At 41.1% G+C, this 22143-nt stretch overlaps 1 protein-coding gene across 2 annotated transcripts in view; it reads left to right on the forward strand.

Moving 5' to 3' along the window:
* Nucleotides 1-22143, forward strand: part of LOC123730759 (C-Jun-amino-terminal kinase-interacting protein 1) — a 117534-nt gene that overhangs the window by 64805 nt on the left and 30586 nt on the right. For both annotated transcript variants that reach the window (XM_045708436.1, XM_045708437.1), the window contains one exon: nucleotides 20937-21191. In XM_045708436.1, coding sequence (XP_045564392.1) covers nucleotides 20937-21191 — 255 coding nt within the window. The remainder of the gene's footprint in view (nucleotides 1-20936; nucleotides 21192-22143) is intronic.

Raw genomic sequence — 22143 nt, forward strand, 5'->3', positions numbered from 1 at the left:
CGGCGTGACTGGGGAGGCGGTGCTGCTAACATCCGGGTTATTGAGGGGCTGCGAGGTTACCGTTGTGGTAGCCTGCCTAACAGAAAACCCACGGATTTGCTCCAACAATGTGTTCAACGCTTGGTAATGGCGTTCGGCCAAGGTCTGGAACCCTTCCATAAGACTTCGAAGCAACTCCTCATGCCTTCTAATGGTGGATCCTTGGCAGGAGATGGTGTTGTGGAGCTGGTCCAAGTCTGCTGGGTCAGTCATGGCCAGTTCGTACTATCACGTTTCAGGTAAGACCCAGATGCAGATGAAGTAACAAAAGTTTATTACTAGTACAGGGGCAGGCAAAACGACAGATCAAGGGCAGGTAGAGGTCAGTAATCCTGACAGGGTGCAAAAGGTCCAGAACGGCAGGCAATCTCAGGGTCAGAGCAGACAGGGGTCAATAATCCAGTGTAGTGTGGCAAGGTACAGAATGGCAGGCAGGCTCAGGGTCAAAAGGAAGAATGGTCAAAACTGGAAAAACTAGAAAACAGGAACTAGAACAGACAGGCGCCAGGGGATAAACGCTGGTAGGTTTCACGATACAAAATGAACTGGCAACAGACAAACACAGAACCCAGGTATAAATACACTGGGGATAATGGGGAAGATTGGTGACACCTGGAAGGGGTGGAGACAAGCACAACGACAAGTGAAACAGATCAGAGTGTGACAATAATCCTACCTTGAAAGAAACAATGTGGTCCCAAAAACATGTCTCTGACATAGGTTCCAGCATATCTCTTGATGATGTCATTGAATGTCTCGCCAGCTTTGATTCATGCCTGGGCCTGCAGCACATCAAGGTCTTTGTCATACGAATCATTGCGTCAAAACTACAGAACAGTACAAAACAAGAGAACACACATGGTTAATGTTCTGGGGGAAAAAATACATATGTATACACTACCATTCAAAAGTTTGGGGTCACTTAGAAATGTCCTTGTTTTTGAAAGAAAATACATTTTTTGTCCATTAAATGCCTCTCCTGTGAAGTAGTGATGTGTGACGTATGCCCAGCTTTCTGTAACGTGTCACATATTCACCCACTCAAAAGACAGCAAAAAGTTTGTTGAATTCCCAATGTTTACTTGTCACCTAAAGCTCATATGAGAATATGTCAGATATTTGGTTTATTGTCTAATAGCACAACCAAATGATCTGGATTGCAGTTGAGATTACATTACAAGTACATGCTGCAAGTAATCAATTCCATTCAAGATTCTGGGCAAATTATAGCAATTGTGAAGATCTCCACAGACTTGCCATCAGCTAAATCATATAGCTACTTAGCTGTCTTTTGAATACACATTGGCAATTAATTTCGCCAATGCCATGATAGTCAATGCTAGACTGGTAACTAACTTCAGCAAAGTAAACATTTTGTATGTTCAATCTTTGACTAACGTTAGCTAACATAAGCTAGCTAACGTTAACAAATGAAAGTAACTCAATCTGGTAGCTATCTATTCCTTCCTTGTCTAGAAAACAATTACTTTCTAAACATAAAATTGTCGATATAACTAACACTCTCTGTTTGTGTTTTGGTTGTAATGATGGATGTGTATAAATCGTCTGGTTGGTTAGTTGGTTCTCAGCTGGCTAGCAATCTTGTTGCCAATTTAGTGAAGCTAGCTAGCTAACAGCAAGCTGACAATATTGAAATGTCAATGTTAGGTGTGTGCTAAGCTAGCCAGTCTAATAAATCAAATCAAATGTTATTTGTCACATACACATGGTTAGCAGATGTTAATGCGAGTGTAGCGAAATGCTTGTGCTTCTAGTTCCGACCATGCAGTAATATCTAACAAGTAATCTAACAATTTCACAACAACTACCTTATCCTGTTATGGCTAGGGGGCAGTATTTTCACGGCCGGATAAAAAATGTACCCGATTTAATCTGATTATTACTCTTGCCCAGAAACTAGAATATGCATATAATTATTAGCTTTGGATAGAAAACACTCCAAAGTTTCTAAAACTGTTTGAATGGTGTCTGTGAGTATAACAGAACTCATTTGGCAGGCCAAAACCTGAGAAGATTCCATGCAGGAAGTGCCCTGTCTGACAATTGCTTGGCCTTCTTGATTATCTCTATCCATTATAGGGGATCTCTGCTGTTACGTGACACTTCCTACGGCTCCCATGGGCTCTCAGAAGGCGGCAAAAAGCTGAATCGTGGCTTTGCAGGGTCTGGCTGAAAAACATTAGCGCGTTTGGATAGTGGCTGGTCACAGTACTGTGAGACTCAGGCTCGTGCACGAGTGGACTCCATGTTTTATCTTTGAACGAAAATCACCACTCCCGGTCGGAAATATTATCGCTTTTTTTACGAGAAAAATGGCATAAAAATTGATTTTAAACAGCGGTTGACATGCTTCGAAGTACGGTAATGGAATATTTAGAATTTTTTTGTCGCGAAATGCGTCATGCGCATGACCCTTATTTGCACTTCGGATAGTGTCTTGAACGCACGAACAAAACGCCGCTATTTGGATATAACAATGGATTATTTGGGACCAAACCAACATTTGTTATTGAAGTAGCAGTCCTGGGAGTGCATTCTGACGAAGAACACCAAAGGTAATCAAACTTTTCTAATAGTAAATCGGAGTTTGGTGAAGGCTAAACTTGCTGGTGTCTAAATAGCTAGCCCTGTGATGCCGGGCTATGTACTCAGAATATTGCAAAATGTGCTTTCACCGAAAAGCTATTTTAAAATCGGACACCTCGATTGCACAAAGGAGTTCTGTATCTATAATTCTTAAAATAATTGTTATGTTTTTTGTGAACGTTTATCGTGAGTAATTTAGTAAATTCACCGGAAGTGTTCGGTGGGAATGCTAGTTCTGAACGTCACATGCTAATGTAAAAAGCTGTTTTTTGATATAAATATGAACTTGATTGAACAAAACATGCATGTATTGTATAACATAATGTCCTAGGGTTGTCATCTGATGAAGATCATGAAAGGTTAGTGCTGCATTTAGCTGTGGTTTTGTTTTTTGTGACATTATATGCTAGCTTGAAAAATGGGTGTCTGATTATTTCTGGCTGGGTACTCTGCTGACATAATCTAATGTTTTGCTTTCGCTGTAAAGCCTTTTTTAAATCGGACAGTGTGGTTAGATAAAGGAGAGTCTTGTCTTTAAAATGCTGTAAAATAGTCATATGTTTGAAAAATTGAATTTTTTTTTTTTTGAATTTGTAATTCGCGCCACGCATATCATTGGATATTGGAGCAGGTGTTCCGCTAGCGGAACGTCTAGATGTAAGAGGTTAAACACACAAGTGTAAAGGATTGAATCAGAATATGTACATACAAATATATGGATGAGTGATGGCTGAATGGCATAGGCAAGATGCAGTAGATGGTATAGAGTACAGTATATAAATATGAGATGAGTAATGTAGGGTATGTAAACATTAGATAAAGTGGCATTGTTTAAAGTGGCTAGTGATACATTTATTACATCCAATTTTTAATTATTAATGTTGGCAGCAGCCACTCAATGTTAGTGATGGCTGTTTAACAGTCTGATGGCCTTGAGATAGAAGCTGTTTTTCAGTCTCTCGGTCCCAGCCTTCTTGATGATAGCGGGGTGAACAGGCAGTGGCTCGGGTGGTTGTTGTCCTTGATGATCTTTTTGGCCTTCCTGTGACATCGGGTGGTGTAGGTGTCCTGGAGGGCATGTAGTTTGCCCCCGGTGATGCGTTGTGCAGACCTCACTACCCTCTGGAGAGCCTTGCGGTTGTGGGCGGAGCAGTTGCCGTACCAGGCGGTGATACAGCCCGACAGGATGCTCTCGATTATGCATCTGTAAAAGTTTGTGAGTGTCTTCTTCACCACGCTGTCTGTGTGGGTGGACTATTTCAGTTTGTCCGTGATGTGTACGCCGAGGAACTTAAAACTTTCCACCTTCTCCACTACTGTCCCGTCGATGTGGATAGGAGGCTGCTCCCTCTACTGTTTCCTGTAGTCCACGATCATCTCCTTTGTTTTGTTGACGTTGAGTGTGAGGTTATTTTCCTGACACTACACTCCAAGGGCCCTCACCTCCTCCCTGTAGGCCGTCTCGTCATTGTTGGTAATCAAGCTTACCACTGCAGTGTCATCTGCAAACTTGATGATTGAGTTGGAGGCGTGCATGGCCACGCAGTCATGGGTGAACAGGGAGTACAGGAGAGGGCTGAGAACGCACCCTTGTGTGGCCCCAGTGTGAGGATCAGCGGGGTGGAGATGTTGTTTCCTACCCTCACCACCTGGGGGTGGCCCGTCAGGAAATCCAGGATCCAGTTCCACAGGGTGGGGTCGAGACCCAGGGTCTCGAGCTTAATGACGAGTTTGGAGGGTACTATGGTGTTAAATGCTGAGCTGTAGTCGATGAACAGCCTTCTTACATAGGTATTCCTCTTGTCCAGATGGGTTAGGACAGTGTGCAGTGTGATTGCAATTGTGTCGTCTGTGGACCTATTGGGGCGGCAAGCAAATTGGAGTGGGTCTAGGGACTGTGTAGTTAGTGAGCATCATAGCGCAAAACATGTTACAGGTGCTTGTTGGTCAGAGTCTCATCTTTTCATAGTAAGCTCAAACCATTCTGACTCTACAGACATTTTTGTTGGGACGCTAGCGTGCCACCCGTGGTGCACCCTATCAACAGCAGGTGCATTTCAAGAGCGGCAAATTTGAAACCAAATAAATGTCAAAATTCAAATTTTTCAAACATACAACTATCTTACACCCTTTGAAAGATAAACATCTCCTTAATCTAACCACGTAGTCCGATTTCAAAAAGGTTTTACGGCGAAAGCATAAAGTTAGATTATGTTAGGAGAGTACATTGACAATAGCTGTGTGTAATGTTTTGTCAATTCAAAGACGGCGTCACCAAAACCATAAAACCAGCTAAAATGATGCACTAACCTTTTACAATCTCCATCAGATGACACTCCTAGGACATTATGTTAGACAATGCATGCATTTTTAGTTCTATCAAGTTCATATTTATATCCAAAAACAGCGTTTTACTATGGCATTGATGTTGAGGAAATCGTTTCCCTCCAATAACCGGCAGTCAAGTCAGCACCACAAATTAAATAATTAAAATTAGAAAACATTGGTAAAATATTATATTGTCATTTAAAGAATTATAGATTTACATCTCTTGAACGCAATCAACTTGCCAGATTTAAAAATAACCTTACTGGGAAATCACACTTTGCAATAATCTGAGCACTGCGCCCAGAAAAATATGCTTTGCTATACAGACAAACGGCCATGTTGGAGAGATCTAAAATCGAAAATACTATGTAAATAATCCATTACCTTTGATTCTCTTCATCAGATGTCACTTCCCGGATTCCCGGATTCCCAGGTCCATAACGAATGTAGTTTTGTTCAAAAAAGCTCATCATTTATATCCAAAAAGATCCGTGTTGTTAGCACATGATCTAAGCAAGCCGGACTTCTCGTCATGAACGAGGGGAAAAAATATATTTACGTTCGTTCAAACATGTCAAACGTTGTATAGCATAAATCATTAGTGCCTTTTTTAACCAGAACATGAATAATATTCAAGGTGGACGAATGCATTCTCTTTTATAACGTATTGGAACGAGGGTACCCAACATGAACTCGCGCGCCAGAGTCTAATCGGCCATCACCGTTCCATGGCTCTTGTTCGGTCAGATCTCACAGTAAAAGACTCAAAACACTTTGTAAAGGCTGGTGACATCTAGTGGAAGCAATAGGAAGTGCCAAAACATTAATCAACCCCTGTGTGTTTCAATGGCATAGGCTTAAAGGTAATTCAACACATCAGGTATCCACTTCCTGTCAGAAAATGTCTCAGGGTTTTGCCTGCCAAATGAGTTCTGTTATACTCACAGACACCATTCAAACAGTTTTAGAAACTTTAGGGTGTTTTATATCCATATATAATAAGTATATGCATATTCTAGTTACTGGGTAGGATTAGTAACCAGATTAAATCGGGTACGTTTTTTTATCCAGCCGTGAAAATACTGCCCCCTAGCCCCAACAGGTTAACCTGTTGGGGACCTCTTCCCGCTCTGATCCCGTTAACGGCATTGCTTGACAAGATACCATGGCGGGAAATTCAAAACTGCAAGAATCTAATAATTTCAATTTCTCAAACAATCAACTATTTTACATCATTTGAAAGATAAACATCTCCTAAATCCAACCACATTGTCCGATTTCAAAGAGGCTTTACGGCGAAAGCATGAAGTTAGGTTATGTTAGGAGAGTACATTGAAAATAGCTGTGTGTAATGTTTTGTCAATGCAAAGACAGGTGTCACCAAAAGCAGAAAAACAGCTAAAATTATGCACTAACCTTTGACAATCTTCATCAGATGACACTCCTAGGACATTATGTTAGACAATACATGCATTTTTTGTTCCATCAAGTTCATATTTATATCTAAAAACAGCATTTTACATCGGCGCGTGACGTTCAGAAAATGTATCTCCCACAAAAACTGCCTGTGAATTTTCAAAAATACTCATTATAAAACGTGAATAAAATATTAAACTGTTATTCAAAGAATTATAGATTAATATCTCGTGAAAGCAACCGCATTGACAGATTTCAAAATAACTTTACTTGGAAAGCACACTTTGCAATAATCTGACTACTGCGCTCAGAAAAATAGGCTAGGCTATACAGTTAGCCGGCATGTTGGAGTCATCTAACATCATAAATAACATTATAACTATTCCCTTACCATTAATAATCTTCATCAGAAGGCATTTCCAGGAATCCCAGGTCCACAACAAATGTTGTTTCTTTCGACAAAGTTCATAATTTATGTCCAAATAACTTCAAGTTGTTCCATGTTGTTAGCGCATTCGGTAGGCTACTCAAAATGTAGAGCGAGGGAGGGAAGAGTCACGACGAAAAGTTTAAAAAAAAATCTATTTACATTCGTTCAAACATGTCAAACGTTGTTTAGCATCAATCTTTAGGGCCTTGAGAACGTGAAATGGATAAATATTTCAACAGGACCTCTCCTGTGTCTTGATAAACGTTTGAAATACAAAGTCTCATCTCACATGAACGCGCATGTGCGCGCAATAATGAAGTGACGACATCCCAGGGACGTCAACTTCCCTTCCTTCTCATCCGGTCTCTGTTCATCATAGACGCTTCAAACAACTTTATAAAGATCGTTGACATCTAGTGGAAGCCGTGGGAAGTGCAAAATTAATCCTTTGTCACTGTGTGTTCTATTGGCAGTGACTCGAAGATTGTACAGCCACAAAATTCTAATTTCCTGCTTGTATTTTTCTCAGGTTTTTGCCTGCCATATGAGTTCTGTTATACTTACAGACACCATTCAAACCGTTTTTAGAAAATTCAGAGTGTTTTCTATCCAAATCTGTTAATAATATGCATATCCTAGCTTCTGAGTTGTGGTAGAAGGCAGTTAAAAATGGGCACATATTTTTTTCAAAATTCTCAAGCCCCAACTAGTTTAACCTCTCTAGGGTCGGCGGGACGAAATCGTCCCACCTACTCAACAGCCAGTTGAATCCCGTGGCGCGTTATTCAAATACCTTAGAAATGCTATTACTTCAATTTCTCAAACATATGACTATTTTACACCATTTTAAAGACAAGACTCTCGTTAATCTAACCACACTGTCCGATTTCAAAAAGGCTTTACAACGAAAACAAAACATTATGTCAGCAGAGTACCAAGCCAGAAATAATCAGACACCCATTTTTCAAGCTAGCATATAATGTCACATAAACCCAAACCACAGCTAAATGCAGCACTAACCTTTGATGATCTTCATCAGATGACACACCTAGGACATTATGTTATACAATACATGCATGTTTTGTTCAATCAAGTTCATATTTATATCAAAAACCAGCTTTTTACATTAGCATGTGACGTTCAGAACTAGCATACCCCCCGCAAACTTCCGGTGAATTTACTAAATTACTCACGATAAACGTTCACAAAAAACATAACAATTATTTTAAGAATTATAGATACAGAACTCCTCTATGCACTCGCTATGTCCGATTTTAAAATAGCTTTTCTGTGAAAGCACATTTTGCAATATTCTCAGTAGATTGCCCGGCATCACAGGGCTAGCTATTTAGACACCCACCAAGTTTAGCACTCACAAAAATCAGATTTACTATAAGAAAAATGTTATTACCTTTGCTGTCTTCGTCAGAATGCACTCCCAGGACTTCTACTTCAATAACAAATGTTGGTTTGGTTCAAAATAATCCATAGTTATATCCAAATATCCTCTGTTTTGTTCGTGCGTTCAAGACACTATCCGAATGGTAAAGAAGGGTGACGCGCACGAAGCATTTCGTGACAAAACATTTCTAAATATTCCATTACCGTACTTCAAAGCATGTCAACCGCTGTTTAAAATCAATTTTTATGCCATTTTTCTCGTAAAAAAGCGATAATATTCCGCCCGGGAAAGCGTGTTTAGGTTCAAAGACGAAAGAAAATAAAACATGGGGTCGACTCGTGCACGCGCCTCAGCCCATTGTCCTCTGATAGAGCACTTACCAAAAGCGCTAATGTTTTTCAGCCAGTGGCTGGAATTACATCATTCAGCTTTTTCCCGCCTTCTGAGAGCCTGTGGGAGCCGTAGGAAGTGTCACGTTACAGCAAAGATCCTCAGTCTTCAATAAACAGAGTCAAGAAGCTCAAGGAATGGTCAGAGAGGGCACTTCCTGTACAGAATCTTCTCAGGTTTTTGCCTGCCATATGAGTTCTGTTATACTCACAGACACCATTCAAACAGTTTTAGAAACTTTAGGGTGTTTTCTATCCAAAGCCAATAATTATATGCATATTCTAGTTTCTGGGCAGTAGTAAAAACCAGATTAAATCGGGTACGTTTTTTATCCGGCCGTGTAAATACTGCCCCCTACACCCAACAGGTTAAAGAAGAACCGGCCAAAGCCACTTCTGGATCTGCCTTTGTCTCACAAACACCGCTCTAACTCTGCCCCCCGTTAATCACACAGACAATGTTTAAAAGGGGTTAGAAGTTCTAAATCATGCCAGTTACTGTATTGCAAAAACGATATTGACTTTTGTTTGGTTGTTAACACAACCAACTACTGTATCAACATTTGAAGGCAATGTATCTAATAATGGCGCCAGAGGTGATGGCTGCCGTTTTACGGGCTCCTAACCAACTTTGCTATTTAGTTATTTTTTCTCATTGTTTGTAACTTATTTGCTGCTACTGTCTCTTATGACCGAAAAGAGGACATCAGAACAGCGATTACTCACCTAAATCAAATCAAATCAAAGTTTATTTGTCACGTGCGCCGAATACAACAGGTGTAGACCTTACAGTGAAATGCTTACTTACAGGCTCTAACCAATAGTGCAAAAAAGGTATTAGGTGAACAATAGGTAAGTAAAGAAATAAAGACAACAGTAAAAAAGACAGGCTATATACAGTAGCGAGGCTATAAAAGTAGCGAGCCTACATACAGACACCGGTTAGTCAGGCTGATTGAGGTAGTATGTACATGTAGGTCTGGTTAAAGTGACTATGCGTATATGACGAACAGAGAGTAGCAGTAGTGTAAAAGAGCGGTTGGCGGGTGGTGGGTGGGACACAATGCAGATAGCCCAGTTAGCCAATGTGCGGGAGCAGTGGTTGGTCGGCCCAATTGAGGTAGTATGTACATGAGTGTATAGTTATAGTGACTATGCATATATGATAAACAGAGAGTAGCAGCAGCGTAAAAAGAGGGTTTGCGGGGGGGGGGTGTAACCAGTCAGTGATGTAACCAGTCAGGATCCTCTCTCCTTAACACTTTTTTTTTCTTAAAACTGCGTTGTCAGTTAAGGACTTGTAAGTAAGCATTTCACTGTAAGGTCTACCTACACCTGTTGTATTCGGTGCATGAGACAAATACAATTTAATTTTCTTAGATTTTTATGTATTATATATTTTTTGTTGAATCCTTGATTGTCACAAGCTCTTACAAAGACTGTAGAACTGAGAGTGGACAAATTAGGTGCTCAACCTTATTCAACAAAATTATAAAACCCTTTCACTTTTAACACACTACGTTATGTTACAAAGTGGGATTAAATTGATAACATTTGACAATTTTTTTCAATGATTCGCACATAATACTCTGTCAAAGATGATTTTTAATTAATGCAAAATAAAAATGAATATATCTTCATTAGATACGGAAAGTAATCAACGTCCTGAGTCAATACACGTTAAAATCACTTTTGTCAGCGATTTAAAGCTGTGAGTGTTTTTGGGTAAATCTCAAAGAGCATGGCATACCTGAATTGTACAATATTTGCCCTTTATTCTTTTAAAATTCTTCTAGCTCAGTCAGAGAAGTCAGACGCAGGAGAGAAATAACAGTTTATTACAAAAAAACACCGGAAAACATAATAATAAAAATCAATGGGGTAAACATAACCCGACGCACACCAGTACAGACGTACACAAACACTTACAATAAACAATCTCCGACAAGGGCATGAGGGTTAAATACATAACATGTAATTGATGGGATTGGAACCAGGTGTGAAGGAAGACAAGACAAAACTAATGGAAAAGTGGTTTCCTTCCTCTCCGGATTAGTTAGGAAGGACGCCTGTATCTTTGTAGTGACTGGGCGTATTGATATACCATCCAAAACGTCATAGATAACTTGCACCATGCTCAAAGGGATAATCAGTGTCTGCTTTTTTCATTTTCACCCATCTACCAATAGGTGCCCTTCTTTGCGAGACATAGGAAAACCTCCCTGGTTTTTGAGGTTGAATCTGTGCTTGAAATTCACCTCGACAGAGGAACCTTACAGATACAATTATGTGTGTGTGGTACAGAGATGAGGTAGACATAGAAAAATAATTGTAACCACAACTACTACACACAGAGTGAGTCCATGCAAGTTATTATTTGACTTCTTAAGCAAATGTTATCTCCTGTACATATTTAGGCTTGCCATAACAAAGGGATTACATACTTATTGACTCAAAAGGTTTCAGCTATTAATTTTTTATACATTTGTAAAATAAAAATAAATAAAAAATTCCACTTTGACATTATGGGGCATTGTGTCTCAATCAGTGACACAAATCTCAAGTTAATACATTTTCAATGCAAGCTGTTACACAACAAAATGTGGAAAAACTTAAGGTGTGTAAATACTTAATGAAGGCACTGTAAACTGGTACAACACTTCCACAAATGGTTGGAATAAATACAACATAGACCATTCCCCTAAATATAATATCTCTATCATACCCACAGATCTGGTGGCGTGGCAGGAAACGCAGATTGCTGGCAACCGAGAGGTTGTGAGTTCAAATCACAAGTGAGGTTGACTCCCAAGTAATCATAATATTGCAGCATTTTATCAATTTCTAAAAATACATTTAGGGGCTCTCTTCAATCCATAGCGCTGAGACTACATTCACGGTAAATACATATAATGGCTCAATTGGAAAATACCTTTTAATCCAGATCTTCAGCGTTACAAATTTAATTCAGCCCTTACTTTTTGTATATTTACTGTAATTTCACTGCAGCCAGTAGCCGGGAAAAACAGTGTAATTGTCACAGCTGTCGAAAGGAGCAGACCAATGTGCAGCGTGTTTGTAGTTCCACATTTTATTTAATCTGTGAAACTTTGCAATACATAAATAAACTGACTTGACAAAACAAACCGCGACGCAGAGGAGAAACAAACACTACTCAAAAATATAACCCACAAAACCCAAGAAGAAAAACCCCTACTTAAATATGATCTCCAATTAGAGACAACGAGGGAAAAAAAACACTAAACACACCCTGTCACGCCCTGACCTATTCTAACATAGAAAATAACATCTTACTATGGTCAGGACGTGACAGTACCCCCCCAAAGGTGCAGACTCCGAATGCCACTAAACAAACAAAAACAAAAGGGAGGGTTGGGTGGGTAAATCCTATCTATGGCTGTGCTAGTGCAGTCCACATAACCTCATCCTCCAGCAGAGGAGGCGGCTCCGGTTCGGGGTGCAACCCCCGCTCCACCCGCTGATCCCTCTGCTTTAGTACCACCGGACCTTGGATCGTCGGAGGAGGAATCGGACTGTAGATCATCGCTGAAGACTCTGGGCTGCAGGCCGCCGCTGGAGGCTCCGGACTGGGGAGCGTCGCTGGAGGCTCCGGACTGGGGGAGCGTCGCTGGAGGCTCCGGACTGGGGGAGCGTCGCTGGAGGCTCCGGACTGGGGGAGCGTCGCTGGAGGCTCCGGACTGGGGGAGCGCACTGGAGGTCTGATGCGTGGGACTGGCATAGGTGGCGCCAGACTGGTAACACGCACCTCAGGTTGAGTGCGGGGAGGAGGCACAGGACGTACTGGGCTGTGGAGGCGCACTGGAGGCCTGATGCGTGGGAACGGTACAGGTGGCACCGGGCTGATGACACGCACCTCAGGGCGAGTGCGTAGAGAAGGCACAGGACGTACTGGGCTGTGGAAGCGCACTGGAGGGAGAGTGCGAGGATCAGGCACAGGACGTACTGGGCTGTGGAGGCACACCGGAGGTCTGATGCGTGGGACCGGTACAGGAGGCACTGGGCTGATGACACACACCTCAGGGCGAGTGCGGAGAGGAGGCATAGGACGTACTGGGCTGTGGAGGCACACTGGAGGGAGAGTGCGAGGAGCAGTTACAGGACATACTGGACTGTGGAGGCGCACCGGAGGTCTGGATCGTATGGCTGGCACAACCCGTCTTTGCTGGATGCTCAACCCAGCTCGACAACTGCAGGGTGCGGGCACAGATCGCACCGGCCTGTGAGTGCGCACTGGCAACACAGTGCGCACTGGCAACACAGTGCGCACTGGCGACACAGTGCGCATCACCGCATAACACAGTGCCTGCCTTGTCACTCGCTCCCCACGGTAAGCACGGAAAGTTGGCTCAGGTCTCCACCCTGACTCTCCCCGTGTGCCCCCCCCAAAAAATGTTTAGGGTCTGCCTCTCGCACTTGCCTCGTGGTTGGTATAGTGCCTCATATCGCTGCTCCGCCTTCGCTGCCTCAATTTCCTCCTTCGGTCGGCGATACTCCCCAGCCTGACTCCAGGGTCCCTCCCCATCCAGAATTTCCTCCCAGGTCCATTTCTGTTGCTCCTGGGCACACTGCTTGGTCCTTTGATGGTGGGTTATTCTGTCATGGCTGTCGAAATGAGCAGACCAAAGTGCAGCGTGGTTGTAGTTCCACATTTTATTTAATCTGTGAAACTTTGCAATTCATAATTAAACTGACTTGACAAAACAACAAACCGTGACGCAGAGGAGAAACAAACACTACTCAAAAATATAACCCACAAAACCCAGGAAGAAAAACCCCTACTTAAATATGATCTCCAAATAGAGACAACGAGGACCAGCTGCCTCGAATTGGAGATCAACCCAAAAAAACAACAACATAGAAATAGAAAACTAGAACTAAACATAGATATAGAAAACATTGGAAAAAAACCACAAAACACCCCCTGTCACGCCCTGACCTACTCTACCATAGAAAATAACATCTTACTATGGTCAGGACGTGACAGTAATGAAGAACCTTCTGGTTCTAACAGTGTAATGAAGAACTATACAAATGGTTATACAAAGGGTTATTATCAAATAACCAATGTAAAAAGATGCTCCACAGCACAGAAAAAGGGTCCAAACAGGGACAAATTAAGAACCTTTTTTGGTACTAGCTAGCACTTTTTTTGAGAGCGTACCCTTTGGAATGACTTCGATAATAACAGTGAATAAATGTGATTTTTAAGTTTAGATCTCTCAATGATTACTCGCACTATAGAACATTGGTAGTAGCCACTGACAAATATCAAAGCTAAGCAAGACTGGGTTTGGTTAAAATGCTGGATGAGCGACCAAATGGTTAAATTCTCCAGTAGGAGAATCAGCCTATTGTTATTTTTCTGATAGTGGATATAACGTTGAAGATCTGACGTTTCAAATGTACAAATTCAACTTCTGAGTACTACAAATTCTTTGTTGGTAGCAAGCTAGCTACTAATTCTTCGTTAGTTAGCCTGTGATCTATGACACTACTGTGGGTATTCTAGGCAGTTAAACATGCCTAAATGAACACATAATGTATTTATTAACATATAAGGTGTGAATTGGCAACATTCCATTCCAAAGTCTGAGTTTATTTCCTCTCTCTTCAGCTTGACAACGGACGCCATCGATTCATGCTTCAAAATGTGTAGAAATGAAGTACTCATCCAAGAAGTGCCCTCCGTGCTCAGTTTCGCATAATTTGATTTGGAGTCATACTCCAACCGTTTGCATGCTACAATTTGCGTTCTTGGAGCATGGTAGTATGCATTTTGAGAAACACCAACTGTATTACACACGAAGAAGTGAAGACTGCTGGATAATCATATTATTTCATTATGGTACCTACACTATTATAGAAATACAGGCCACAATGACATGACTGGACGATAAACTATACCCTGACTATGTAAAGGATAACCTGTATAAATAAAGCAATAAAGGGTTGAATACTTATGTAAATTAGGTATTTCTGTTTGTAATGTTTTTAATACATTTGCAAAAATGTGGGGTATTGTGCGTAGACTGATGAGTTTTTTTGTTGTTGTCTATTTTAGAATAAGGTTGTAACGTAACAAAATGTGGAAAAAATGAAGGGTTCAGAATACTTTCCAAATGCACTGTATATACAGTATATACACTACCGGTCAAAAGTTTTAAAACACCTACTCATTCAAGGGTTTTTCTTTATTTTTACTATTTTCTACATTGTAGAATAATAGTGAAGACATCAATACTATGAAATAACACATATGGAATCATGTAGTAACCAAAAAAAGTGTTAAACAAATCTAAATATATTTTATATTTGAGATTCTTCAAATAGCCACCCTTTGACTTGACAGCTTTGCACACTCTTGGCATTCTCTCAACCAGCTTCACCTGGAATGCTTTTCCAACAATCTTGAAGGAGTTCCCACATATGCTGAGCACTTGTTGGCTGCTTTTCCTTCACTCTGCGGTCCGACTCATCCCAAACCATCTCAATTGGGTTGAGTTGGAGGATGCAGCACTCAATCACTCTCCTTCTTGGTAAAATAGCCCTTACACAGCCTGGAGGTGTGTTGGGTCATTGTCCTGTTGAAAAACAAATGATGGTCCCACTAAGCCAAAACCAGATGGGATGGCGTATCGCTGCATACTTACTGCTAATATTGGCTGCTTAATTAATTATATCAGACAGACTCAACAAAAGGCCTACTTACAGTTACAAATGTGGTAGCCTGCTGTCTCTGGGAGAGAAATGTGTCACTATTTGTTAAATTGTTTGCCACTATTTGTAAAATGCTTTGTATTCAATCTAGCCATTTGAACTATTCGGCCTAGAGCATGACATGAAAAAAAATGCATTCTTGTTTTAGGCTCCTGCTTTCAAATAGTTTTACTTGTCCTATATATCCTGCTACAATAACTGAGTATTTTCTTCTTGTCTCATCCCGCACAAAACAGAGTTTTTGTCTTAATCTACTGGATATATCACACAGCTTGGGGCCAATATTAGCAGTGTAGCAAAACGTTGCCTACACAACAAATGAGAGCTTGCATTTGTTATGGAGTTCATCGTTCTTCTTTGTGCTTAACTTATTTGTGCTTAAATTCTTATTTGAGGGTTTTGATAAGTTGGAGTGAGAAAGTGTCCAAAGAAATGAGTACCACTGAAATAAAGGATAAATATATATATTTTTAATTGAAACAGATCCATCCAACACAAAGAAACATGCGCACACACTCATCCTTGTCCTCGATGCTATGTCTGTGAAGAGTGAGCGATGACTTGCGTGCATGCGTGCTTCACTGTTGTGTTCTTTTAATGTCTTATGTGAATTAAGTTTAAAACATTTAATTAACTTTCTACTAAGTTCAATACATGTTTTTATTATGTTTAATTATTGTTGTGCATGCATGTACATGTGGTTGTGTAGGTAAGCCTTTACCCATTAGAGTGCAGGGCAATTGGATTTGATTAGCGGTCATTTATATGGATGTAGAAAAATACAAAATGTCAGGGCTGAATCAGGCTATTGGATAGAGTAATTACATTTACTTGCTCTGCATTATTCCTAAACACACACACACACACACACACACACACACACACACACACACACACACACACACACACACACAGCTGAGAGGACAAACAGCTGACTTGTTATTCCTCAAAGAGACCTCTTTGTTTTAGAAAAAACAGCAAAATGAAGGGAGGGGAGATGAGGGAGGGAGGATGGAGGGAGCAGAGAAGATGAAGAGAAGGAGGGACATGGGAGGGGGTGATGGAGGAGAGAGGGAGGGGGTGTATCGGTGGAGTGTGGGTGTGCATGAGCCAACGAAAACACGGACAAGGAGGAAAAGGAAACCTATCTCCATGGCAACAGTTTTATCTCATCTACTGCAAGTTTCATTGCTGAAAATATATGCAGCGTTGGAACACACTTATGTACGACGCAACACGGAGTGCCTGGATACAGCCATTGGCCATATACCACAAACCCCCAAGATGCATAATTGCTATTATAAACTGGTTACCAACGCAATTATAGCAGTACAAAGAAATGTTTTGTCATACCCATGGTATACGGTCTGATATACAACGGCTGTCAGCCAATCAGCATTCAGGACTCGAACCACCCAGCTCATAATAGAACTGGTATCTTCTATTTCAAAAACCTTCTAGCATTATGAAGATAAACCTTCCTTTTGTAGCTTGTGTTTGGTCATACACATACAGGATACACTATATAGCCAAAAGTATGTGAACCCCCCCGTCAAATTAGTGGACTCGGCAATTTCAGCCACACCCATTGCTGACAGGTGTATAAAATTGGGCACACAGCCATGCAATCTCCATAGACAAACATTGGGGCTGTTTTTCATGGTTCGGCCGAGGCCCCTTACTTCCAGTGAAAGGAAATCTTAACGCTACAGCATAAAATTACATTCTAGACGATTCTGTGCTTCCAACTTTGTGGCAACAGATTGGGGAAGGCCCTTTCCTGTTTCAGAATGACAATGCCCCCGTGCACAAAGCGAGGTCCATACAGAAATGGTTTGTCGAGATCAGTGTGGAACAATTTGACTGGCCTGCACAGAGCCCTGACCTCAACCCCATCAAACACCTTTGGGATGAATTGGAACGCCGACTGCGAGCCAGGCCTAATCGCCCAACATCAGTGCCTGACCAAGTCCATGCAGCAAAGTTCCAACATCTAGTGAAAAGCATTCCCAGAAGAGTGGAGGCTGTTATAGCAGCAAAGGGGGGACCAACTCCATATTAATGCCCATGATTTTGGAATGAGATGTTCGACGAGCAGGTGTCAACATACTTTTGTATTGTACCTTAGTTATTTGTGCATATAAATGTTATGTTCATGTCTAGTAAGTCTGTGTCAAAAAACTGGTGATTGGCCAATGCAATGCCAGGCATCAGGATTCTCAGGCTGTGGTGGTGTTCCTGCCCAACTACATTGCAGACGCATGTCAAATCTCACAACGGCTGAACGTCAGCTAACCCCATCATATGACATAGAAATCTGTTTTTGCATCAATCATTAGCATCTAGTCGGGCAGGAACACCACCAACTACCAACTACTGCCTGCCCTGTCGCCAGTGATGGAAAAAGTACTCAATTGTTATACTTGAGTTAAAGTAATGAAACCTTAATAGAAAATTACTCAAGCAAAAGTCAACCAGTAAAATACTACTTGAGTAAAAGTCTAAAAGTATTTGGTTTTAAATATACTTAGGTATCAAAATTAAAAGTATAAATCGTATACCATGTTTTACAAAACAGACAGCACAATTGTCTTGTTTTTTATTTGTTTACAGATAGCCAGGGGCACACACTCCAACACTCAGATATAATTTACAAACAAAGCATTTGTGTTAAGTGAGTCCGTCAGATCAGAGACAGTAGGGATGATCAGGGATGTTCTCTTGATAAGTGCGTGAATTTGACAATTTTCCTGTTCTGCTAAGCTTTCAAAATGTAACGAGTACTTTTGGGTGTCAGGGAAAATGAATGGAGTAAAAAGTACATTATTTTCTTTAGGAATGTAGTGAAGTAAAAGTAAAAGTAATCAAAAATATAAATAGTAAAGTAAAGTACAGATACTAAAAAAAACTACTTAAGTAGTACTTTAAAGTATTTTTACTTAAGTACTTTACACCACTGCCCGTTGCTAAGGCTCCTGGTCTCCTAGCAACAAAGACTTTAATAAGTGGCAACACATAATTGATACCATAAAACAAGGGCATATGCCTGAAGGCATATTGATCACCACTGAGGGGAGAGGAGGATGGAGAGAAGGAAAAGTCTGACTGCTCCCCCGATTGAGGCAGAGTACGAATGTTTATGGGTACTTCAAGGTAGGAATGAAGTGAAGGAACTAGGAGTGAGGGGTGGCTGAGAGAGGAGTAGAACAGTCAGTAATTTACTGTAATTCAACATGACCCTGTTACAGGCCTCACGAGTGGCGCAGCGGTCTAAGGCACTGCATCGCAGAGCTAGAGGCATCACTACTGACCCTGGTTCAATCCCAGGCTGTGTCATACATTCTAAAGCAGAAACGTTCGTTAACCTGTTAGGGCTAGGGGGCAGTATTGACACGGCCGGATAAAAAACGTACCCGATTTAATCTGGTTACTACTCCTGCCCAGTAACTAGAATATGCATTTAATTATTGGCTTTGGATAGAAAACACCCTAAAGTTTCTAAAACTGTTTGAATGGTGTCTGTGAGTATAACAGAACTCAAATGGCAGGCCAAAACCTGAGAAGATTCCATGCAGGAAGTGGCCTGTCTGACAAGTTGTGTTTCATCTGGGCTCTTTTTATTGAAGACTGAGGATCTTTGCTCTAACGTGACACTTCCTACGGCTCCCATAGGCTCTCAGAGCCCGGGAAAAAGCTGAACGATATCGAGGCAACCTCTGGCTGAAACACATTATCGCTTTTGGCAAGTGGCCGATCAGAGTACTATGGGCTTAGGCGCGTGCCCGAGTCGACCGAATGCTTTATTTTCTTTCGTCTGTTTACCTAAACGCAGATTCCCGGTCGGAATATTATCGCTTTTTATGAGAAAAATGGCATAAAAATAGATTTTAAACAGCGGATGACATGCTTCGAAGTATGGTAATGGAATATTTCGATTTTTTTTGTCACGAATTGCGAGATGCTCGACACCCTTATTTACCCTTTCGGATAGTGTCTTGAACGCACGAACAAAACGCCGCTGTTTGGATATAACTATGGATTATTTTGAACCAAACCAACATTTGTTATTGAAGTAGAAGTCCTGGGAGTGCATTCTGACGAAGACAGCAAAAGTAATACAATTTTTCTTATAGTAAATCTGACTTTGGTGAGTGCTAAATTTGCTGGGTGTCTAAATAGCTAGCCCTGTGATGCTGGGCTATCTACTGAGAATATTGCAAAATGTGCTTTCACCGAAAAGCTATTTTAAAATCGGACATATCGAGTGCATAGAGGAGTTCTGTATCTATAATTCTTAAAATAATTGTTATGTTTTTTGTGAACGTTTATCGTGAGTAATTTAGTAAATTCACCGCCAGTGTTCGGTGGGAATGCTAGTCACATGCTAGTCACATGCTAATGTTAAAAAAGCTGGTTTTTGATATAAATATGAACTTGATTGAACAAAACATGCAGGTATTGTATAACATAATGTCCTAGGGTTGTCATCTGATGAAGATCATCAAAGGTTAGTGCTGCATTTAGCTGTGGTTTGGGTTTATGTGACATTATATGCTAGCTTGGAAAATGGGTGTCTGATTATTTCTGGCTGGGTACTCTGCTGACATAATCTAATGTTTTGCTTTCGTTGTAAAGCCTTTTTGAAATCGGACAGTGTGGTTAGATTAACGAGAGTCTTGTCTTTAAAATGGTGTAAAATAGTCATATGTTTGAAAAATTGAAGTTTTTGCATTTTTGAGGTTTTTGAATAACGCGCCACGGGATTACACTGGCTGTTACGTAGGTGGGACGATTTGGTGCCACCTACCCTAGAGAGGATAAAGGACTATGTTCACTGAATGTCGAACTCACGGATTATTTGGAAGATGGAGGTGGCTTTCAGAAGCACCATATATGTGCATATAGTTTATATAGCTCTGAGATAGGACTATATACAGTGAGGGGAAAAAAAGTATTTGATCCCCTGTTGATTTTGTACGTTTGCCCACTGACAAAGAAATGATCCGTCTATAATTTTAATGGTAGGTTTATTTGAACAGTGAGAGACAGAATAACAACAAAAAAATCCAGAAAAACGCATTTAAAAAATGTTATAAATTGATTTGCATTTTACAGTCATTACCCTAATGACTGTCTTTATCATAACCCAGAATATAAGGCTTTATAACTTAATTGTTTACAAACATCAAGAATTAAAAGAACATTGTATATCTTATGGTAGATACAGTCAGTAAACAAACTGCTGCTATGAATAGTCTCTCTGCCTTGATCTCTCCATTTGGCTCTTTCCCTCTCTCTCTTTCTCTCACTGTTATAAGTGGCTCAGCGTTGGCAGTGACAGTGTGCAGGCTGATGTCAGATCAGCCTCTAATTGGCCCACTCAATCCCCCTTCCCCCCTATTTTCTCCTTCCTCCATCCCTTGTTCTCTCTCTACCTCTACCTTCTCATCTTGTTCCATTTCCTCTGTCTCTCTCAATCGTTATCTCCCTTTGTGTGTCTCTGCTTGTAGCTCCTATTGCCTTTCTCTCTCTCTGGACTGATGTGAGCATCTTCCAATCCCTGCAGGGCTGTGTGAGGCAGGGGACCAATAGTGGGGTGGGGAAGGAGGAGCTGGGTGCTGTCGGCCAGCTCCAGGCTGAAATGCTCCATTTAGATCTGATCGACGGGGCCGATGATTATCGCGATGACAAGGAGTCATCTAAGCCATCTTCCACAGCACCCCTGCCAGTAACCGAGGACCCCCCTCTAGTAACCATGGATATATACCGGCCAAAGAGACCCACGACCCTTAACCTTTTCCCCATGGTGCCACGCACTCAGGTGAGTCCAAATGAACCCTCCGTTATCCCTTTATTACTCTTCCCATCCTTTGACCCACCTCCCTCCTTCTGCTGGCTGACCCCACTTGCTGTCCCCTTTTCTTTCTTCCTCGTTAACCTCTGTGACAGCTGAATGAATATTGATAGCTGGAAGGATGGAGGGGTGGATGAATGAAATGATAGAGTAAAATGTACGAGGATGTGTGGATAAAGCTGATATTCTGTACTGTATCTAGTCATTATGTGTGTATAACATCAGTGGGGAAAAACCTGTGATGATATCACCCCCCTAGACACCATGTCTGTTTTTCTCTGGGTGTTATGCTGGTCGAAACAATGGCTGGGATTATCAGGAGAGAAGAGAGTGTGTTCTTTTGGTACACATCTCCTTTTGTGTATGACAACAGTGTATGTGTGTGACTGAGGCTTGTGACTGTATCAGTGGTGGTCGGTGCCATTTAAGATGAGGGAGGAATTATATTTTTTTAATTAGCATGGCCTTATTTCTATTGCAGCATATTGGATGACTGTCATTCATATTCCATTCCCCAAGCTCAATGTAACATCGATAGGTTTAGGCTACTACATGATACAACATGTTTCCCTATGCCCATGTCATGACGTTGGCCTGTGGGTAAGGTTTATGACCCCCCCCCCCATAAATACCTTTCTCCCTTCCCCTCTCTGACCCTACTGAAGGACTTGAATAGCCTGTGTTAAATATAGAGAGTCTGGGAACATCAAACAAATGGGGAAAAGGAACCATATTTTGGTAATAAAACCAGTTGGAAATATGCTTGGGAACGTAATGAGTATGGATTTCATTTCAGTTGTCATCTGAGACATTATGACTGATGACAGGACGATATAAACTATACCTGTGAAAGTATCCACCCTCTAGTTATCAGAGTCACATGGAATTGTTATGCAATTGAAATGTTTGATATTGAAAT

The sequence above is a fragment of the Salmo salar genome, chromosome ssa26, assembly GCF_905237065.1.
Source record: "Salmo salar chromosome ssa26, Ssal_v3.1, whole genome shotgun sequence".
Lineage (NCBI taxonomy): Eukaryota > Metazoa > Chordata > Actinopteri > Salmoniformes > Salmonidae > Salmo > Salmo salar.